Source organism: Lagenorhynchus albirostris, chromosome 15, assembly GCF_949774975.1.
Source record: "Lagenorhynchus albirostris chromosome 15, mLagAlb1.1, whole genome shotgun sequence".
NCBI classification, from domain to species: Eukaryota; Metazoa; Chordata; class Mammalia; order Artiodactyla; family Delphinidae; genus Lagenorhynchus; species Lagenorhynchus albirostris.
In genome coordinates, this window is record NC_083109.1 from 59,060,228 (window position 1) to 59,082,027 (window position 21,800).

Below are 21,800 nucleotides of genomic sequence, written 5' to 3' on the forward strand. Positions count from 1 at the left end.
AAATATGCAGAAGAACTTTCAAGGAAGAGGAATTCTACAACTGGAGTAAATGAAAGAAGCAGAATTTCTTAACATGGTTTGCAACAAGATGACTTAAAGTTCCTGATCTCCCTCTGCGGTGTCCACCAGAAAGTCCACTTAGTTTTTAGCTACATTCATTATTTATAAGGCAGGTATGATTTTAGTGCATATCTGGGAAGAAAATTCTGGACTCTACCCAGCCTCAATACTGTGATTATCATACATAGAACACTCCCAGTTCTGCAGAATAAATGCTAATGACCCAATTAATAACAGGAAATGGTAAAACTCTACTGCTTTAACAGTAAGTCAATAGCCACGGCCCATCCTTTATCACTAATTATTCTTAGAACCATTCCTAAAGATGAAGGAAAAAAGTTACAGTCAAATTAAGACGCTGACTTTCAAAAGTTTTCTTTCATGAAAAAGGAAGATTCAAAAATGACATTAAATAATTAAATATTCAAAGTTTTAACCTCTAGATACATAGTGAAGTTTCAAGTCAGAGACCTTAAACATTCCTTTGTGTACAAGGAAGAATTTTGGGAGCCAGAAGACCTAGGCTACAGTCCAGTCTCCACTTAGGGTACATCACACCCAGTCTGTACCTTATCTTCTTAATCTGTTGAAAGGATCTACAATTTCCATCTATCTCACATGGCTGTTGGGAAGATTAGAAGTAAAAGCACTTGAAAACTGAAGGGCACTTACCAATGAATAGTCTATTCATTTTTTATTTGCTAATAATGTCTAAAGTATTTTGGAATCTACAGAATAAAGTATTTGAACCATCACTCTTTTTTTTTTTTTTTTTTTGCGGTACGCGGGCCTCTCACTGTTGTGGCCTCTCCCGTTGCGGAGCACAGGCTCCGGACGCGCAGGCCCAGCAGCCATAGCTCACAGACCCAGCCGCTTTGCAGCATGTGGGATCCTCCCGTACCAGGGCACAAACCCGTGTCCCCTGCATCGGCAAGCTGACTCTCAACCACTGCGCCACCAGGGAAGCCCATAATCATCACTCTTTTAATGTCTTTCTACAATGTTCAGTAAATTAAAGGCAAAATTGTTTTCCTAAAAATTACATCTCGGGGAACTAAGATCCCACCTGCTGTGGGGCAACTAAGCCTGTGTGCCACAACTAGAGAGCCTGTGCACCAGAACTACTGAGCCTGCTCACTCTAGAGCCCCCGCGCCACAACTAGAGAGAAACCCGTGCACCACAACAAAGAGCCCGTGTGCTGCAATGAAAGATCCCGCATGCTGCAAGGAAGATCCCACGTGCCGCAACTAAGACCCGATGCAGCCAAATAAATTAAAAAAAAAAAATTGCATCTGGTTTCAGTGTCATATTTTATAAACATAAAAGTATGGAGAATGATGCACAATCTGATTTGGGTAGGTTTGAGATATCTAAGTCAAATAAAATATTTTCCATTGGTTAAAAACTTCTACTCTTCTAGGTAATTCATTATCAAATCATCTGAAACAGGCTTTTAAAAGGATTCATCTGTAGGACTTATAAAAATTCAAACCAAGCTAGAATTAGAGCATTCCTGTTTATAATAGCAATAGAAGCGTATGTGAATAGAGTTCAGTATACGTATAATAAAAGTTTATGTCAATATGGGAAGTTGTTAATTTCAGGGTATCATCACTTCCCAAGTAATAAACCCTAACTACACAATCTTATGATGATCCAAACTGTTCGCAAATATCTGGATTAGAGACAAACTTATGAGTAATCAATGTGTGTTTTTAAAATGAGGGGAAATTTATCAAATGCACTCCTATAAGACGTCACAAACACATCTAGAGATAGAAGCAAAAAACAAAGCCATCCTAACAAACCTTAGAAGTGCCACAGAAACATTAAATAATTATTTCAGCCCAATTTTGGTATACCTAAATTTAAACACATTTGATATTGAAATCTATATAAAAATATAAATTAGGAGACAAGGCTCTTGATCAAAACAAGTATCTTTCATACTAAGACTTCTTTAAATCATCAAGACCCTTAACACATTTAGGATGCATACTTTTTAGGGGGGTGATTGTGGTACAGACAAACAATTTGAGTAGAAAGTTGAATATCAGGGACATCTATTGATGACAACATAACTCACTCCTGGCTCTAGCTCCCCACAGGTAACACTCCAGAATTTTCTAGTTAAGGCACTGCTTAATTTTCATCTTCTTTCTACTGATACTGTTATAAGCAGATAAACTTGCAACAATTAGATTGTGGCATTCTGTGTGCTACATGAAAAAACGTATTTATACTAGGACCTGTGGGGCATCCTTAAGGCCTTATTTGGGGAAACAATAATTGAGAGCAGTGGCTCTCAACTGAGGTGATTTTGCCCCCCTAAGGGGCATTTGACAATGCCTGGATATTTTTGGTTGTCACAAGTAAGAGGGGGGTGCTACTGGTAACTAGTAGGTGGAGGCCAAGGATGCTGCTAAACATCCTGCAAAGCACAGGACAGCCCCCAACAACACAGAATTATCTGATTCCAAATGTCAATAATGCTGAGGTTGAGAAACCTTAACTTAGAGGAATGTCTGAAAGTATATTATGCTCCAGAGTGGGGCCTCCCAAAATTCCTTTATCTTTCCTATTTATTTAACTATCAAAAACCATGACAGTGGTTTCACTTCTGGATCTGGAATTTTGTCTTTATGTTATCTTACAGAGAGTAAATGAAATTGATATCACTTCTTCCTAGGCAGTATTTGGTATGTTTCACAAGATAAATGGCTTCACATTTGAAACCACGCTGGGCATGACTCCCGAGTTCTTTCACAATTAATCAAATACCGCCTCTTGCCAACCCAACAATTTCATCTCCGTGAAAAGAAGCCCAGCAAAGATGATTCTAACGTGATAAAAGCCATCTACAGCTTTCAGGAGGCACTTGAAAGGCTGACAGAAGCTATACAGCGTCCCAGCTTGGCAGCACTCTCTTGGGTCTCATCTTAAAGGCAGTCTCATCATTGCTGTACATCTTCTAATTAAGTGGGCTGCCAAAAAACAACCTTGAGTAATGTTGTATGGACTCAATGTCAGACTTGGAGCATAATCTCTGAAAGTGCTGCTGGAAAGCAGGTACAAAGAATGCAACTGCTCAAGGTCAGGAATCATCCTGGCTGCTCAGTCATAACCATGCACTTGTCTCCCCTGCAGATCCAACTACAAAGACACTACAAACATCTTAGAGGCACTAAATAAAAAAGGAGTAGAAAGATCTCTGATACAGATGCTCAAAGGCATTGTGTCAAAAATACTTTCCCAACCACAAATGATGAAACTTCTTCTGTCTGCCTCTTTCCAGCCTCTAAACTTCACCAAAGCCAGCAGTCAGGAGGGATTATCTGAGCCAACTCCCTTATTTCAGAGATGAGAAATCTGCATAAAATGCAGAAATCACAGATTTCTGTCAGGGCCAAAATCCAAGCGTCCAGAGTGCTAGCTGAGTCCGTCTTATCACATGACCTCTGCTAAGAACTATCTCAGAACTCTCTGGATACAAATCTCTGATAGAGCTGGATATAATAATAAAGCCACCTCTCTGTGCTCTTTTAAGGCTAAGCAATCTCAATTTTTTCCACACTCTTTTGGGTAGGGTAAGTACATGCTGTATGCTATTTGATGTTCCACAGCTCTTCTCCCATTTCTTTATTTTTTAGAAGATACTGACTGAAAATTTAAAGAAAAAACCAGAGGGTACCAATCTGGGCATGGTGTTCTATAAAAGTCCCAACAGAAGCTAAGCTGGAGGAAGAACTCTTGGCCCTTAAAGGTCATTTTTTATCACCTTAATTACAAAACAAACAAAAGGTGTTTATATCAATATAAGTTGGGAATTCCGGCAGGTGCTGTGCACATTTTGAGCTCTCAGTAGTGCTAAATATCCAGGATTTTTCCACAATGTCATTTTCACTGATAAAATTTCATTTATTAGGACTACATCCTAGCAGGCATTTCCTTTTTTTTTTTTAATTTCATCCCTGTTTTACAGATGAGGAAATGGAGGCATAAAGAGGTTAAGTATAATACCAGCCGGAGGCCACACAGCTAATAAGGTGGAGATGAGTTTGGATTCAAGTCTGTCCAAGTCCTGATTCTTCACCATTTTGCTGGACCACCTCCAGTGACTGCTTGTCATCTGGTGCAAATCTATGTGAAAACCCACATCATGCAATCATTGCACCTAAAAGTTAAAAGGAATCTCAAGAAAACCCTGTTCCCGGGCCCTGACGCCTGACAGATGAGTGACCTGCCCCAAGTCACAGACCCAGTTAGTGCTGCCAAAGGGACTAGGCCCAGGCGCCCTGCCTCCTACTATAGCTCCTGCCCAAGTGCCTCCCGGGCAAAACGGGAGCAAGCCCATGAGGGGCACAGAAACCCACCCTTTATAAGAGTCAGGAAGCATTCACCGTAATGCACATCTGACAACTACAAGCAGAATAACTAGATAGTAACACTGCTGCTTAGAGAATCTGCTAATAGTTAACATAAAGTGTTCCTAACATAATTGAAAAAAGCTGTAAATGATGTTCTAGGGAAAGAAATTCACATCCTACCTACATAAAATATACATAGTGTAAAAGGTAAACTTCAACCAAGTGGTAATTGTTAAATTCTGAATTACTGAGGTGTGGATTCATATGGTTTTTATCTCCGTCAGGTACTTATGGTCTTGATTTTGTTGTAGCTAAGTATCATTTTTACTTGTGCCCCAGTATGATTTTATACTTGATCCAATGAATTTTTTTGTGGAACTATTTTTATAATTTACTGAGATTGTTTTAAGCTTTATACTGGCCTCTCAATAAGCTGTCCTGAACACACACTGAGGATCCTACCAAAATAATCCATCAGGGGTTGACTGGCAATGGGAAAGCAGTAGAGAAGCCATGTTAGGAAACTTTCTGTTAATGAACCTTGAAATTGTTATGCACTTAATAAAACAGAAAGGAACATATTCCTAGTTTTGTTTTGCTTTTTTAAAGCTAAACTACAACTGACAAGAAAAACCACGGATCTGAGTAAAATGCTGTAAGCAACAAATAAAATTTTTGGAAATCTGTAGCTGCATAAAAATTATAAGTTAATTTTTACATACTCTAACTTAATTGTGAGACAAACTGAAAGTTTGTTAAAAATTCCTGAATAAAAAATAGATAAGGTTTTGCAAGTATTTTACTCTCTAAAAACTCACTTGGCCAAACTATCCCTATAATCAAGTATCTCAAAAAGCATTTAATTGGGGCTTATCTCTAATGTGATCTTTTAATTGCTACAAATCAGGAGGTATAAAGACTCTTCTAATATAAACAATCCAATGCAACCCAGTGAAGCCTGGGGGAATGGGAGAAGATAGGAAAGATAGGTACCTCATAGTTTGAGAGAAAATCTAGTAATTCTGATTGAGATGGGATGTAGAGAAGTGGTTTCATCACACGGCGGACAAACTTCTCAATGTAAACAGCACTCATGGGGCCTTTGTATTCGATTGGTCCAAAACTAGTACCAAAAAAATAAAAATTAAAAATAATACACCACGCATTAAACCTGTAATATATACCTGAAATCATCAACATCACAAAATGGAAAAGTCTTGCTTTAGGATCCCAACTGTTTCATATGTAAGTAGCCTTCCTTGTCTCAGGAGGTAACTGGAGGGCCAATTAAGAACAAGCATTTTATGTAAGGGGGGTACAAGGGGCCGTTACTTTTTTATATGAGCATAATTCTGCAAACTGAATTTCAGATCAAAGAACATTCATTCTAGTCTCTGAAAAAAATTAATTCTCACTATATTTCTTTAAAAAACAAAACAAAACAGACAGACGACCCTGGAAACTGACCAAATGCCAAAGGATTCCAGGATCTTAACTACACAATTCAATTGGGGGTGGGGGGGACGTAGGGGCAGACTTTCCAAGTCACTCCAAAATAAGGAACAAATTGAATAGTTGGTCCTTGGCCTACTAAAAAGTAGTTATTAAATATTCTTAGATGCACTTACACAAAGGATCACTAAATGAAACTTAAACCTATTTAAAGCTTTATTACAACAACAAAAAATTATATGAAGGTATGAAATCAGGGACCTATACAAATGATCTTCCTTATTTTCCCCTCCAGTTGTGCTTGGGAATGCACAGGAATTTGATTTAGTATTGCTAAGCAATGCTTCCAACATTCAGTTATCCTAAGCTAATCAGAATCCTCACATGGCTTTCTTCAATCTTGCACAAAAGAGACATTGCTCAAATATAATTGGATGGTATGTGGTGGGGGTGAGGGAGTATGGTGAAATTCACCAATTCCATAACCATTCTTCTCTCTAAATAGAAATTGACATTAAGCTTACCTTTAATAGCAACAATAGAGCACAGTAAAGAAATGTATAAATGGTGATCACATAACTATAATATATGGTTACAGAAATTAACACACACATATAATGTGATGAGATAAACACAATTCTTCGGTGTGCACTGCAGAATATGATACCAGACAGAGGAATAGTAGCATGAAAAAAGTAAAAATAGCATTCTACATGCACAGCTGAGAGACTGGGTGAACAATTCTGTCAATTCAAGACTTACTACAACTCATTTGTTAACTAATTCAAGTTTTAAAATTACTACCACCACCAACCCCATCAACCACCACCAATTTTTAATTTAAAGGAAGAAATCAAAAAAATCATCTGATAACCTATTTTGTTGAGCAAAAAGGAGGCAAGTGATCTGGAAACCTCATTACTCAAGCAAACAGGCTCTGCTGAGGTTCCCTGGTACCGTGTTACAAGGGTCCCAGTGACTCGTAATGAGACGATCCCAGGATGCAGGATGTAGGACACGTTTTGCCAACACACTATAGCCATTGCCTTAGGACAAGCTGATCTAGGGCAGCTGAACTCTGCACAGAGTGTTTTGAGAAAACTACTTCCTGCTTCAGAGCCTTTTATAAACTGCCTTTGTAACTGGCATCAATACAAGCCAAAAAATGGAATCTACTTTCACAAAACAGAAAAGCCTGTTAATTTCTGTAAGCAGCTACTACTAGTTAAGCCATTACACAAACAGTAGCAGCAAGAACACACACAAACAGCAGTGGTCTGTCCAGTGATGAGACTCAAGGGCCATATTTGCAACCACCATTAGCCAAAAGAACCTCAAGACTACCAAATGCTCACAAGAGAGTTTAGTTGAAGGAACACATTCATTCATATGTGTATGTATAAAACAGAGGACTTGAAGATTCTTAAATAGAATATGAAAAGGCTACCTTTTGGGTACCTCTGTGCCTTAGCACTTTCTTCTATTTTTGGAACATCGGGAATGGTAGATGTTGAAACAGGTATTAATGGGTCTGAACTGACTTAAACAAGTAAAAGTTTAACAGGCAAAGATGAGGGGCAAGCACTTCAAGGCAAGTACCAGCCTCAAATTCCTCATGTGTAAAATGAGACGGTTGGACTAAGTATTTCTAAAGTTCCTTTCGTGTCCTTCCAATCTTTCTATAAAACTAAGAAAACAAATAGTGCAAGACAATGTTACACACCCACATATCCCAAAATGACATCTGTATTCAATTCAAGGGAACTCTTGTTATTTTAATGTCACATCAAGTTAAGTCTACCTCTGGGCAGCTGGCTTGGTTACATACAGTTGCACGACCTATACTCCCTGCTAGCCATCTGTGCCATATTTCCTATTTCGAAAAAAAGAAGCACAGGGATCTCTCCAGGGGAAGCTTATCGCCCATTACACAGCACTGACTTTGAGATCCTTCAAGTATAACACCTTATACTTACCTTCCGGAAAACAAAAAAAAGTAACCATCAGAAAGTCACTCTGAGAAACTGTTCTTATACCCAGAGGAAAATTTGAGGGTGGAGATAGGGTAGGAAAGCATGTTTTTGCCCAAATACTATTTAATAGCTCCTGAGAAACAATACTCTGTTCCACACAAAGTTTATGTTAGAGACATGGGAATGAGCTGAAAGATGATAGATAATCCACAAATGATAGTCTGCTGATGTTTGTAATAAATCCCCATTGATTAAGGCCCAGGAATTTTAGAGGGAGGAAATAAAGCCTAAAAAAGTAAAGCTCTTACTGGTGAACTCTTCATAAACCATTTTACAGTAACAAACTTTAAGCCAATTATACTACACAGAGTCCAGAATCCCATCCCCTGTCTCCAAAATCCTTCAAGTCAGATTTTAGACATAACTTAACACCCACAGCAAGGTCTGGGCAGTTCTCCAAAATGAAACACCAGTATTTCTGCAGCAAAGTGAGTACAGTGGCACCTGATGTGGTATAAAGACTATAGGTGGCCCCTTGCTACTTCAGGCCAGATGAATGCATTTGGGGACAAAGTTCATGGAAGTCTTTCAGGTTTTAAAAGCTCTCTGGATTTCAGAATGATAGATTATAGGATTGCGGACTTGTAGTCTTTTTCTTCCCAATTTGAAAAGATGTTAGATACCCTCTTGACTATGCTATGCTGCCAGGTAATGGGATAAGGACTTCTGTATATTTTTATACCATAAAATACTTTTCAAACATTTGAAATGTTCAGCCACACAATGGAGTAACTGGTATAATAAAAACAATGCTATCGAATATGTAATGACATGAAAAAGTGTTCACAAAATAAAGAAAAAGCAGTTGAAGAGACAGTATTACTACATGATCCCATTTTTTAATTTAAAAAAGGGGGGTGGATATGTATATTCACAGGAGGATATAAATCAAAACACACAGTGATTATGAATGGCTAATAAAATCACAGATCCTTTTATTTATTTTTGCTTATCTGTATTTTCTCAATTTTCTACAGTGAATATAACAAAAATCACTTTGAAACTGATAAACTTAATTGGAATTAGAATCGCTTCTTACCTCCGATGATACAGATATATTACAGGAAAATAAAAGAAGTGTTTCTGTTTTCTGCATTTCCCCTGATTCCACCAACAGTTAACTGCAACAAACAACACCTGCAAGCCAAAGAAGGTTTCAAATAACTATAAACAGCAACTGAAAAATTGCCAAGATTTAAAAGATAAAATTATAGAAATGGAACAATTCCTCTCTGAAACAGAAAGTATTAAAAAAATTGTTTTTTGAGTGTTCAAAGAAGGTCATCATTTACCACGACAAGGACAAACAAAGACACCTGTCCATAGTGTCCAGCTAGGACTCTGAATATTTTGGAGTCTGGCCCAAGAGGAGAATGATTTCCTTCAAATTCTGAAGTGAATGACACCAGCAAACTTTTTCTAAGCATGGTTACACTAAAACTCAGTAGTAGGATGTGTCTTTTGTTAGTCAAACTGAGCATCTGAGAAGGAAAAAAATCTTACCTACAGATGAAATATCACAGATTTCAAAGGACCATTTTCAATTTTTTAATAACTATATTAAAAATGAATAAATAGATGACTAGAGCTATGCCCTAAAATGTACCATTAGATAGCAAAATATGGATTAAGTATGTGTTTATAGGTAAATGCTAAAGTATTTAAGGAGGAGTATCCCAATGTCCACAATTTACTTTGAAATGTACCCAAAATAAGATGGATTAACAGTTAGATTGTAGCAGAGTGTCTCACCTTTGCTACTACTGACATTTTGGGCTTGAATTGTTACAGGGTTTTTTGTTGATGTTATGTTTGTTTTTGTTGGGGGTGGGGTGAGGGGAGGCTCTTCCACACGCTGGATGCAGCATGGTGTAGGATCCCTGGCTTTTACTCCTTAGATGCCAGTAGCATCCCCCTCAAGTAGTGACAACCAAAGACCTCTCCACAGTCCCAAAGGTCCCCTGAGAGACAAAACTGCCTCTAGTTGAGAACCACTGATTAGAGGGATGGTAAGATGAACAAACACATGATAAAACAAGTGTAATAAAATGGTGATAGAATTTAAGTGGCAGGTATATGACCTTTGCTATATATTTTAAATTTTTTATAATAAAATATTGAAAACATATGAAGACTACAAATGAAAAGTCACTTTCAGATGCCTTATATTTAGAAAGCAATATTGCTCAAAACTTAGTGGAAACTCACAAGAGCTCCTTTTATAGTCTATCTATTAGAAAGAAGAGCAACAATATCTTTACTAAGGTTGACATCTCAAAAATAGGGCACAATCTACCGTGTATGCTAATTTTATTAAGTAATGTGGCGCAAAAAATTTTTGCCTGTTTCCAAAAATAAACCCAGTCCTTTTCCCTACTGAGAACATAGAACAATAAGCTCTCAATTTAGAAGAAGCTGAAAAAATTTTTTGAAAAAAGCAGAGCCCATCAGCTGTGGACGGCACTGTAACCTCTACCATTTGTCCCGTGACCTTTAACAAACCACTCTGCCCTCTAAACCTGAGGTCCTGCTTCAGAGGAACCAGGCTACCAGCATCAGCTTGCAGGGCTGTCCTGAGGAACAGCACGGGCCTGCACACCAGCACACCATCCCTATAGTCACTCTGAAGGATATATTCCCTAAGCTGACAGTAAGATAACAAGTAATTGACACTTACCCTAAAATGAAACAGATTCTCCCCTTTTCCCCCACAAGTTCTCTAAATTTAGAAAACTTGGGGAGTGACTTACAAAGTGGTGATTTCCTTTAAGCTTACCTCCTAGTGCTCCCTTAGAGTCCTTTCCTCCCTGCAAGTGCTGGCTTGGTTACTATCAGCCATTTTTAAGGGGGGTGAGAGAGAGGGGTAAAGGGAAGACAAGGAATAGATCAATTCCATGGGTCCAAAGCTGGAACACAAAATCACAGCCCCCTCAGAATCAATGTTATACGGAATGAAGAGTTCTATTTAAATACTACTTGGTACTACACATTCAGGGATATAAAACAGTTAAAAAGGCTTTGGCAGGCTGGGCAGGAAGCCTAGTCACCATTTATAACATTGTTTCTAAGAAAAACCAACTGAGAGTTCCAAATGAACTTCTGGAACTCAGCTGCACCACAAGTTACCCCAGATCAGTGGGTGTCAGTAGCAGCCTCTTAGAAATCTACGGGATGCTTTTCTGCTGGTTGCAATGACTGGAGGAACTATAGGGCATGTAGTGGGCAGAGGCTGTGGTACATATCCTGCAATGTTCAAAACTGCTCTGCACAGGGAATAGTCATCCGCATCACCCAGAGCAGTTTTAAATGTCCTGCCAAATACTAATGTTGAGGGAAACCTGTTTGTTATTATTCAAGCTCAGAACCTAACTCCATTTTATATGTGAATCCAAAGCATGGCTTTTGTGTTCACTGAATTTCTTGGAAGACAACTTCTGTTTAATTGAAGGCAGAAAGTACTTTGTTTGGTTCAGAACTTACCAAGAGCTGTTCACCATTTAGAAAAATCAAATCACTGAGAGCAATGCCCTCATGGCACCTAAGTTGTCAACACATCCTACTTTTATGGGCCTGCATTTGTAACTGTCCCATTCACAGTGGTTCTACATAAAGGTACAGCACTTACATACTGAAACAACATGTGATTTAATTATACACCACTTTTCTTTTTCCCCCATCTTTGTGTTACAATTAGCACATTAGATTGGCTATTTTGAAATTATATGTATAGGGAAGTTTTATCATCTATGAATTCCTTTTGAGGACAGAAAAAGGGACATCATAAAATACATACATAAGGACAATGGGGATCCACTGGATTAAAAACCACTGCCAGACCGAAGGCATATATATCAATTGCCTATATATCCCTCTTATCTAACACAAAGGTGGCATTCATTAAATATTTGTTGAACATAGTTCTGGTCCCGGGATTTAAAAGGTCTGCCTAGTTACACTGTACTCATGACACATAAATTTCTCTTACATAAAATAACTAATCAGCAAATATCAAATGTATATTCAATGAGGATTTTCAGTCTTCCCACCGAAGCCAAACAGCATGGCACCCTGAGATAAGCACTGGCCTGCATCACAAGGAATTGCAGAATCTCCTCCCTCTCCTGCCTCTGACCAACTATGACCATCACAGTCAGAAATTCTATTTCTTTATAGAAGGCTTTACAATTTACGAAGAAAGGCTCCTGGCCTTCACCCTGGCAAAATCAGCCATCTGGGTAAGGTGTCTCTATGGGGATAACCAGCCCTGCACAGGAACTGACTGTCATTTGATTCTCAGGCTGAATGTCAGCATTACCTGGTCTGAAAGCTGACTCGCTACTTGTTCAATTTCTGCCCTGGCGGCGATGGACTGTCCACACCACGGAGCGTAGAAGAACAGGAGCACCACCTCCGAATCCTGGCGAATGTGCTCTGCGTAGTCCAGCTGCCCCTGGAAGAGGTCAAGAACCGGAGACCTCGAGGAGAAAAAGCTGACCGGTGGCTTTGCTGGAATTATCACATCTTTTGCTCGACTAAAAAAAGAGCAAACACAAACAAGATTGTTTAGTTTATCTTCTTCTAACAACAGCTCTGTGTGGAAGAAGAATGAAGCTTAAAAGAAAAGTCTTCTTTTGAAAAAGAAAATGGAGTTCCCAAAACACTGACCTGGAGTACAAAAGTAATATTTTGTGCTAAGTTAAGGCAACATTTGGCTGAGAGAATGCAAGATATGAATAACACGCTAAAACAATTCTTGGACTTCCCCAGTGGCGCAGTGGTTAAGAATCCGCCTGCCAATGCAGGGGACACGCATTTGATCCCTGGACCGGGAAGATACCATGCCTCGGAGCGACTAAGCCCGTGCACCACAACTATTGAGCCTGCACTCTAGAGCCTGCGAGCCACAACTACTGAGCCTGCGTGCCTAAAGCCTGTGATCCGCAACAAGAAAAGCCACAGCAATGAGAAGCCTGCGCACCGCAACGAAGAGTAGCCCCCACTTGCCGCCACCAGAGAAAGCCCGCACACGGCAACGGAAACCCAGTGCAGCCAAAAATTAAAAAACAAATATATAAATAACAAAAATGATTTTTTAAAAATTTATTTTATTTATTTATTTTTGGCTGTGTTGGGTCTTTGTTGCTGTGCGCAGGCTTTCTCTAGTGGTGGTGAGCGGAGCTACTCTTCTTTGTGATGCGCGGGCTTCTCACTGCGGTGGCTTCTCTTGTTGCGGAGCACGGGCTCTAGGCTCACGGGTTTCAGTAGCTGTGGCACGCGGGCTCAGTAGTTGTGGCACATGGGCTTAGTTGCTCCGCGGCATGTGGGATCTTCCTGGATCAGGGCTTGAACCTGTGTCCCCTGCATTGGCAGGCGGATTCTTAACCACTGCACCACCAGGGAAGTCCACAAAAACGATTCTTAACAATGTCTGCCCAGGTATGGGGTGGGAGGGCAGTGGAGAGCAGAAGAGAAGGGTGTCTTTGAGAGAGCGCCAAATCCTAACCACTAGACCACCAGGAAGAGTTGAGAAGGGTGTCTCTGAATAATCCAGATCCTTTCCTCCCCCACCCAAAAGACTCCATCCTCATCTCTCTGCAGCCTTGCTCTCCACAAAAGCCACTGATCTCCAGGGTTTCAGAGCCACCAGTGAGTCACTCAGAATTAAGGGGAGGGAGCACACGTGGCACCACTAATAGGCATCGGAAATGCTTACTATCAACTCACGTTAAGTTTATTGGCTGGAGCTGGCCTGTAGTTACCCAGGGCACTGAGGCAAAAGTAATAATTATATAATAATGTATATTTCTCCAGATATATGTTATGATCCGAAGGTTAATAACGATGAATAACAAAGCAACAGCCCATTTTACTGGAAAACAGGTTTCCTAAGTACGTATTTGAGATTCCCAGAAGGTCAGGAGGAGAAAGAAAATAAAACTAAACAAGTAGTCAGAAGTCACAGAGCTGCCACTATTTCCCCATCAAGACAAAAAGGTCTCGGCTCAAGCTGCATCCCACCAAGTTAAATAGTTCTAGTAAATGCCTTGAGCTGTCCGCATTATCTGCATTAAAATAGTATAAAACCATTATAGCAGCTTAGCTAAGAAACCAATAGAGGAAATAAAAATGGAACCCTAAAAAATATTCAATTAACCCAAAAGAGGTAATTCCCTGGCAGTCCAGTGGTTGGGACTCTGTGCTTTCACTGCCGAGGGCCTGGGTTCATTCCCTGGTTGGGGGACTAAGATCCCGCACGCCCCAAGGTGCAGGAGGGAAAAAAAATGCAGAAAAGGACCAAGAAAGGAACAAAAACCAGAAGGTACGAATGGAAAACAAATAGCCAGATGGTAGACATAAACCCAACCATACCAATAATTACATTAAATATGAAAGGACTAAACCACCCAATTAAGAGGAAGAGATTGCCAGGTTGGATAATGAAGCAAAACCCAACCATATGCCATCTAAAAGCATTTTGAACATAAAGACATAAGGATGGGAAAAGATAAACCACATGAGTAGTAAGCATAAAAAAGCTGTAGTAACTCACTAGGTGAAAGGATAAATAAACTGGGGTGTATTCTTACAATTAAATGTTACTCGGCAATATAAAAAAAGAACTGATACACACTATAACTGGATGAGTTTCAAAATAACTATACTGAATGAAAGAAGTCAGACACTAAAGAATACATATGAGTGCATTTATATGAAATTCCAAAACAGGCAAAACCAATCTATAATGAAATAAATCACATCAGTGGTTGTCTAGAGCTGGGAGTGGGGCAGTAAGGCTAACCGCAGAGGGGTACTGAGGAAATTTTCTGGGGACAAGGAAATGTTCTATATCTTGACTAAGAGAATGGAGGTGGTTACATTTGCCAAAAGTCATGGACCTATACATGTAAAATGTGTGAATTTTACTGAATGTAAATTATACTACAATGAATTTGAGTAGCAAAAAGCTTTGCTGGTGTGTCACCTCCTTGGTGAGGATTGTTCTGATGAGTCTACCAGAAGCAGGCGGCTCTCAAATTTTTTTATCTCAGCTTCCCGTCGAGAAGTTGCTTTCATAGCCCTCACCATAATCTGTAACTTACTTATTTTACCTGTTTATTAACTCCATGAGGGCAGGGATCCTGGCTCCCTTTTTCACTGTTATATCCTCACTGTTTGGCAGTCCCCAGTACTCTGAAGTTCAGTAATTTGTGAAATGAACAAACCTACCCTACACCTTACTTGAACCTTTGTGAAAGCAAATTAAACATAAATCCATACAGACGTATATTATATTATTAAGGACAATCTGAAAGAATCAAAATGTCAAGGACTTCCCTGGTGGTCCAGTGGTTAAGAATCTGCCTGCCAATGCAGGGGACATGGGTTTGAGCCCTGGTCCGGGAAGATCCCACATGCCACAGAGCAACTAAGCCCGTGAGCCACAACTACTGAGCCTGCGCTCTGGAGCCCGCGAGCCACAACTACTGAGCCCACATGCCACAGCTACTGAAGCCCACGCACCTAGAGCCCGTGCTCCGCAACAAGAGAAGCCACCGCACTGCAAAGAGTAGCCCCCGCTCACCACTAGAGAAAGCCCACACGTAGCAACACAGACCCAACACAGCCAAAAATAAGTAAATAAATAAATACAAATGTCAGAAGGTCCATTTGCCTTACTAGGGGTGATTCTAAGGAACACCTAATTGTGTTCTAATTTTACACGTGTGCAAATGAACTTGCTAATCTGGTTTCTCAGAATATAGCAAAGTAGAAAGGAGGAGGAACAGGAAGGAATGTGCTGCTAGCTCTGAGATACGCAGCAGACAGCCAGATATTTAGAATCAAAAGAGAAATCACACAAATACCCAAGACCTAAGCTACTCTAAGAGCCTTGGGTCACTTAGTTTGAGGAAGAGAGTCCACCCCCTTCTCTACATCTAGAAGGTGTCAGCTTCCTGAGTTAAGCCGGTTTTAAATATATTGCTTCCCCATTTTAACCAAAAATTATTAACATCATAAAGTAATGCTGTTAAAGGTTGCTATTAAATGCAAATCTCCTATTTATGCACTCACACTAACATTTTAACTCTGCAATCAGGGAGGTCTGTCTATGTAAAATATCTTCACAACCTGAAAACCAGTCACTTACACAATAATTCAAAAAAAAAAAGTGCAGTAAGCAAATGCTACTGTGCTTCAGGCACTGCTCTACAGGAACCAAGGCTATAGGAGGGAACACATGTTCTCAAGGGGCTTCCTTTCTCAGGAAGGGAGACAGGCAAACAACCAAACGTGTAAACAAACATAAAACCACACAAAATGATCATGTTCTGTGGAGAATTTAACACAGTGATGAGACAGGAAACCTAGAAGCTCCTCAATGGGGTGGTGGGCAGGGTGGTATCTGTTTTTATAAATTTATTTATTTGGCTGTGTTGGGTCTTCATTTCTGTGTGCGGGCTTTCTCTAGTTGCGGAGAGCAGGGGCCAGTCTTCATCGCGGTGCGCGGGCCTCTCACTGTCGTGGCCTCTCTTGTTGTGGAGCACAGGCTCCAGACGCGCAGGCTCAGTAGCTGTGGCTCCCTGGCCCAGTTGCTCCGCGGCATGTGGGATCTTGCCGGACCAGAGCTCGAACCCGTGTCCCCTGCACTGGCAGGCAGATTCTCAACCACTGTGCCACCAGGGAAGCCCAGGGTGGTATCTTTTAAGCTAAGACCTGAGTGACAAGAAGACAGTCATGCAGAAGGGAGGGAGGTCTTGCAGTGAATAAGTGACACATTTCTCAGCAAGTCCAAAATGCTCCTGTTTGGAGGTTATTATTTTTGTACTATTCAAATTTCGTCTTAAAAGTCAGATACCCAATCTGAGGGAAAATGTAGGTCTGTGACAATCAAACAGAGGATAATCATCAACTTAGTACCGTTGCTCTGCATGTTCAGAGCAGCTCCTCAAGTAAATGAGCCAGATAAACCCATGGCCCGTCAAAAAGCAAACATTAACCAGGGCAGAGAAAACATATGCCTCTGCCCCAACAGAAACATTCATGAGTTTCCATTTAACTCCTAAATTTGCTCTCGTTTTTGAGAAACTATACCTAGATCAAAGATCTCCTGCAGCTTTGAAGTGTAAATCTCAGGCACCAAAAACTCAAGAGATGGTTGCAAACAAGGAAGGCCTGTTGCAACTCCCAATTTTTGTATGAGACTCATACTCTACACTTCCTCCCAAAGGATCTAAAGCGGCTTTGAGCTTACAAAACGAAATAAAGCAAAATGAATATATAAAGCAAAATACATATAGAGGTAATAGAGACAAACACAATTTTTTTCCCCACAAAAAAACACACCCACAAATCAGGGTAAAAGGAAAGTGAGGATGAAGTCATGGAGATTCAATGCACAGAAAAGCAGGTAGCACAGAGATTTAAGTTCCCAGAAATGCACAATTATTCACAGTGTTTCAACCCCAAATCAACCTTTTCTTAATGTTATCTGATTTGAACTCAGCTAAGCAGCAAGACAGTGAAGAGGGCTGTCACCTATTTCAGGCCTGGAGCTATTAATAAAAATTAATTTAAAAAATTCTACTCTCCTTTAAGCCTCTGTCCTCATTAACACAAAGATCTTAAAAGTAAAATAGGAAAAGAGTGGCAGAAATGTTAGAGTCAGTTGTAGAGCGATAAAGTAGTATCATGATACCATTCCATCAAAGAAGACTCTAAAAAAATCAATCTGAGTCTATTAAAAGACTGAAATTTGCCAGTGGCACACAAAGAAGCTGGACAGGCAAGCAGCCTGTTCACTGGTTCACTCTCCTTGCCTGAAGTAGGTGGGGACCCTGCTCAGTCTGCTCTAGTAATTGGGTTTACACTCTTCCATCCTCCTGAAATCTCAAAGCACTTTCATATCTATCAAGCCCTGTTCTCTCAGAGCGAACACCGCACGTTATTACTATAGATGGACAAAATGATGCAAGTAAGCCCCCCAACCCTTACAGGAGAGAAAACCTCTCCTCCTAATTTGAATCCAAATACTACCTTGCAATATTCTACCTTGTAAAATACTTTAATTTCCTTGTGCAGGACGTGATAAAGAACAAGGTAAAGAGACTAATTCCTGACAATAAAGGATTCAAATTCCAGTTCAGCCACTTATTAGGTGGATGTGATTTGGGGCAAGTTTTGCATCACGACCAAAGCTCCACTCCTTCGCGTGTAAATTGGAAGGGGAAGAGTATGTATATCCAGACTTCACTGGATTGAGACTTAAGTGATCCATATTAGGCTCTCAGATCACGTGTTAAGTGAATAAATGCATTCATGTAATCGGTAGTTCTCAAACAGGCGATTCTGTTCCCCAGAGGGCATTTGGTACTGTCTGGAGACACTTCTGGTTGTCACACTGGGGTGGAGGGGTAGGAGCAGGTAGTAGGTACTGGCATGTAGTAGACAGAGGCCAGGGATGCCGCTAAACATCCCATAATGTACAGGACAGCCCGCCACAACAAGGATTATCTGACCCAAGATATCAACAGTACCAAGGCTGAGAAACCCCGCTGGTAGTATAGCACCTGGCACATAGCAAATGCTCAATGATAGTTATTATAATTTTCTTTCCACTACAATCCCCAATCCTTTGCCATCTCTTTGACAACAGGGGCCACATATTGTCTTCAACAGACTCAATAAAAATGTTCCAAGTTGAAATCTTCCTCGTGGCCAATATGCCAGTCAGTGGCACCACAGATTTATAAATTGGAGTCCCAGGAGATACACTGTGGATTTGGGAGCCCAAAAGTACTCTTGAAATTTAAAGTAAATTTTCTATTTGTGTCCTTTCCCAAAGAGAGACATTAACTTTCACTCTTCCTGCTCACTACACTCCAGCCTACTCAGGCCTTCCTTCCAGTTCCAGGAAAACACCAGCCTTGTCCAGCCTCAGGTCAAAGGACCTTTGCACTTGCTCTTTCCCCTCCCCTGGACGCTTCCCCCAGATCTCCCCAATGCTGGCCCCTTCCCCTTCGTGGGTGCCTTTCCTACCTAGCTCCCTTAGGAAGGCCTTTCTGCCCCACGCTCTTCGCTTCTATTCCCTGCACAGCACTTACTGAAGCTCTTTAAAATTATATTAAGTTTTCTTATTTACTGTCTGTACCACCCCCTGGAATGGAGAACAGGGACTTTTTATCTTCATCGCTCACCTGGATGAGCGCTCCGCACACAAGAGGTGCGGATAAATAATCGCTATATCGATGAGTGCACGAATTGTCAACATGTGGGACGCTAAAGGTTGTCTACGCCTAGCCTAGGCATAAGGGAAACAAAATGGGTGATAAATGAGGGTCCTGCAGCCTGGGCAGAAGTGACAGGGGCACCCCCAAGAAACCCCAACAGCTGACAAGCAGCTCGGAACCTGGCCCGCCTTCCTCGGTATTAAAATGGGAGGAAGGGGCGCCGGGCAGCACCCCAAAACCTCGCCTTAGTGCTCGCTGGCCGGAGAGAAGGAACGCGGCGGGCATGGCCGCATGCTGGAGGAGGGTCAAGTCCATCGCTCCAGGAAAAGTCAGGCCCGACTTCCCCGGAGGCCGCTACGACCCTCGACCCCGAGGCCCAAGACGGCTACGCGCCGCCCACCGGGCCGAGGGGGCGCCGGGCCCGGGGGTGCGGGCCGCCTCACCTGCAGGTGAATTTGAGTGCGAGGAGCAGCGCGCAGCCGAGCGCCACGGCCCCGCAGAGCAGCTCGGGCCGCCGGCGCGCCATGAGAGAGGCGCCGCGCAGCCCGCGGCGGAGCCGGCCCTCTGAGGAAGCAGCCGGGGCCGGGCTGAGGGAGCCGGAGCCCGCGGGGCCGCCGCCACCGCCACCCTCGTCTTCGGCGTCGTCGCTGCTTCTGCCGCCGCCGCGGCCTCCGCATTCCGACATTACATGCTCCCCGTCGCCGGCTTTATACCGCCGCCGCCGCCAAGGGCCCGAAGGCCCGGCCCGGCCCGTCGCTCCCCAATCCCGCAACTCGCCGAGCCAGCTAACCCGTACGGTCCACGTCAGCCTCGCCGCAGCCGCGGCGCCCGCCCCCGCGCAGACGGCTCCGCCCCCACCCGAAAGGCTGCGTGGACACCACCCATCAGCCCCGCCCCCACAGAGCCACGCCCCCTCGCTTACGGAGTCTGCGCGGATCCGTTCTCCGCTGGCGGCGGGGCAGCCGCGGCGTAATCCAACAGGCCCCGCCCCCGTCCCTGACGTACGCGCCGAAGCCGCCGTAGCCACTTGCTCGCTCCGGTACCCAGTCCACTGAGTCTGCGTAGGCGCCGGCGCCTAGCGTCCGGCCACTCCCTGCATACAGCCAGCGCAGACCTCGGCAGACCCGGGCTACAGGGAGTCTCCGCTTGGCTCCTTGAGTTTAAAGAGCCGTGATGGTGACAGCAGTCGTGTCTGCAAATATCACTACAGGCTCCAGAGGATGTAGGTGCCATTTATTGTCCCCGCTTAATGAAAGGAAAACACGTACAGAGGCGAGAAGTGCCCGGGGATCCAGGAGTGAGGCGGGAGAGGTTACGGCCTCCGTTTACACATCTGTAAAATGGGGGTGATATCAGTACCACCCTCACAGAACTGCTTTGAGGATTTTTTTTTATATATTTATTTTATTTATTTGTGGCTGTGTTGGGTCTTCGTTACTGTGCACAGGTTTTCTCTAGTTGCGGCAAGCGGAGGCTACTCTTTGTTGCAGTGCGTGGGCTTCTCATTGCAGTGGCTTCTCGTTGCGGAGTACGGGCTCTATCTAGGTGAGCGGGCTTCAGTACTTGTGGCACACGGGCTCAGTAGTTGTGGCTCGTGGGCCCTAGAGTGCAGACTCAGTAGTTGTGGCACATGGGCTCAGTTGCTCCACGGCATGAGGGAACTTCCCGCAACAGGGCTCAAACCCGTGTCCCCTGAATTGGCAGGCGAATTCATAACCACTGCGCCACCAGGGAAGCCTTGCTTTGAGAATTAAATGAGGTCATTGATGGAAACTGCCGGGCCCATAGTGAGTACTCAAATTTTAGTGACTGTTGTCTCCCAGTGTCCATTTCCTGCACCAGTGAAGTGCTGTGCGCCTGAGCACCACGTCCCTACATCACACCCCTGGGAGGAGGGTCTGTACAGCCTGTACTCACTTCACAGATGCGAAAACCGAGGTTTGGAAAAGCCACGTGACTGCGGCCACAAAGCTAGTAGGTGAGGAATTCAGGCTCAAAGGCAAGGTTAACAAGTCGCTCCAGCGACCCACTGTCGACTCTAAATCCTCTGTGACTCTAAATGTTAGGTCCTTTCTAAGTAAGTGTTTTTTTTTTTTTTTAAATTTATTTTTGGCCGCGTTGAGTCTTTGTTGCTGCGCGGGCTTTCTCTAGTTCTGGCAAGTGGGGGCTACTCTTCGTTGTCGTGCGCGGGCTTCTCATTGTGGTGGTTTCTCTTGTTGCGGAGCATGGGCTTTGGGCATGCGGCTTCAGTAGTTGTGGCACACGGGCTCAGTAGTTGTGGCACACGGGCTCAGTAGTTGTGGTGCACGGGCTTAGCTGCTCTGTGGCATGTGCGATCTTCCTGGATCAGGACTTGAACCCATGTCCCCTGCAGTGGCAGGCAGAATCTTAACCACTGCGCCACCAGGGAAGTCCCTCTAAATAAGTTTTTGTGATTAAAAACAAGTCGGAGAAGGATGAAATATGAGTTGAGAGTGACAGGAAGGGATTGTTTCCCTGGGACAAGTGTACCTGGAGCTAAGACAATGTCCGTAATTACCAAATTGCTGGGGCCACAGATCTAGACTCGACTTCTGTTGTCAATAACTACAAACCAGGCAGATAAAACTCGGAGGGAACTAAGGCAGTTCCCTTAGTTCCACGCAAAAAAACACACAAA

The 21,800-nt window shown here is 42.6% G+C and overlaps 1 protein-coding gene across 5 annotated transcripts in view; it reads right to left on the reverse strand.

The window, feature by feature from the left end:
* TXNDC11 (thioredoxin domain containing 11) overlaps positions 1 to 19,925 on the reverse strand; it is a 67,229-nt gene extending 47,304 nt beyond the window's left edge. Inside the window, exons 1-5 of one of the 5 annotated variants that reach the window (XM_060124688.1) lie at positions 19,585 to 19,925; positions 19,109 to 19,212; positions 12,229 to 12,445; positions 8,953 to 9,050; positions 5,422 to 5,551 (exon numbers count right to left, since the gene is read on the reverse strand). In XM_060124688.1, the coding sequence (XP_059980671.1) occupies positions 5,422 to 5,551; positions 8,953 to 9,050; positions 12,229 to 12,445; positions 19,109 to 19,212; positions 19,585 to 19,818 (783 nt within the window). In that variant the 5' untranslated portion in view covers positions 19,819 to 19,925. Of the gene's footprint in view, positions 1 to 5,421; positions 5,552 to 8,952; positions 9,051 to 12,228; positions 12,446 to 19,108; positions 19,213 to 19,584 lie in introns of those variants that run through there. The other 4 variants (XM_060124683.1, XM_060124684.1, XM_060124685.1 and 1 more) reach the window with 4 other exon arrangements.
* Between the last annotated feature and the right edge of the window lie 1,875 nt (positions 19,926 to 21,800).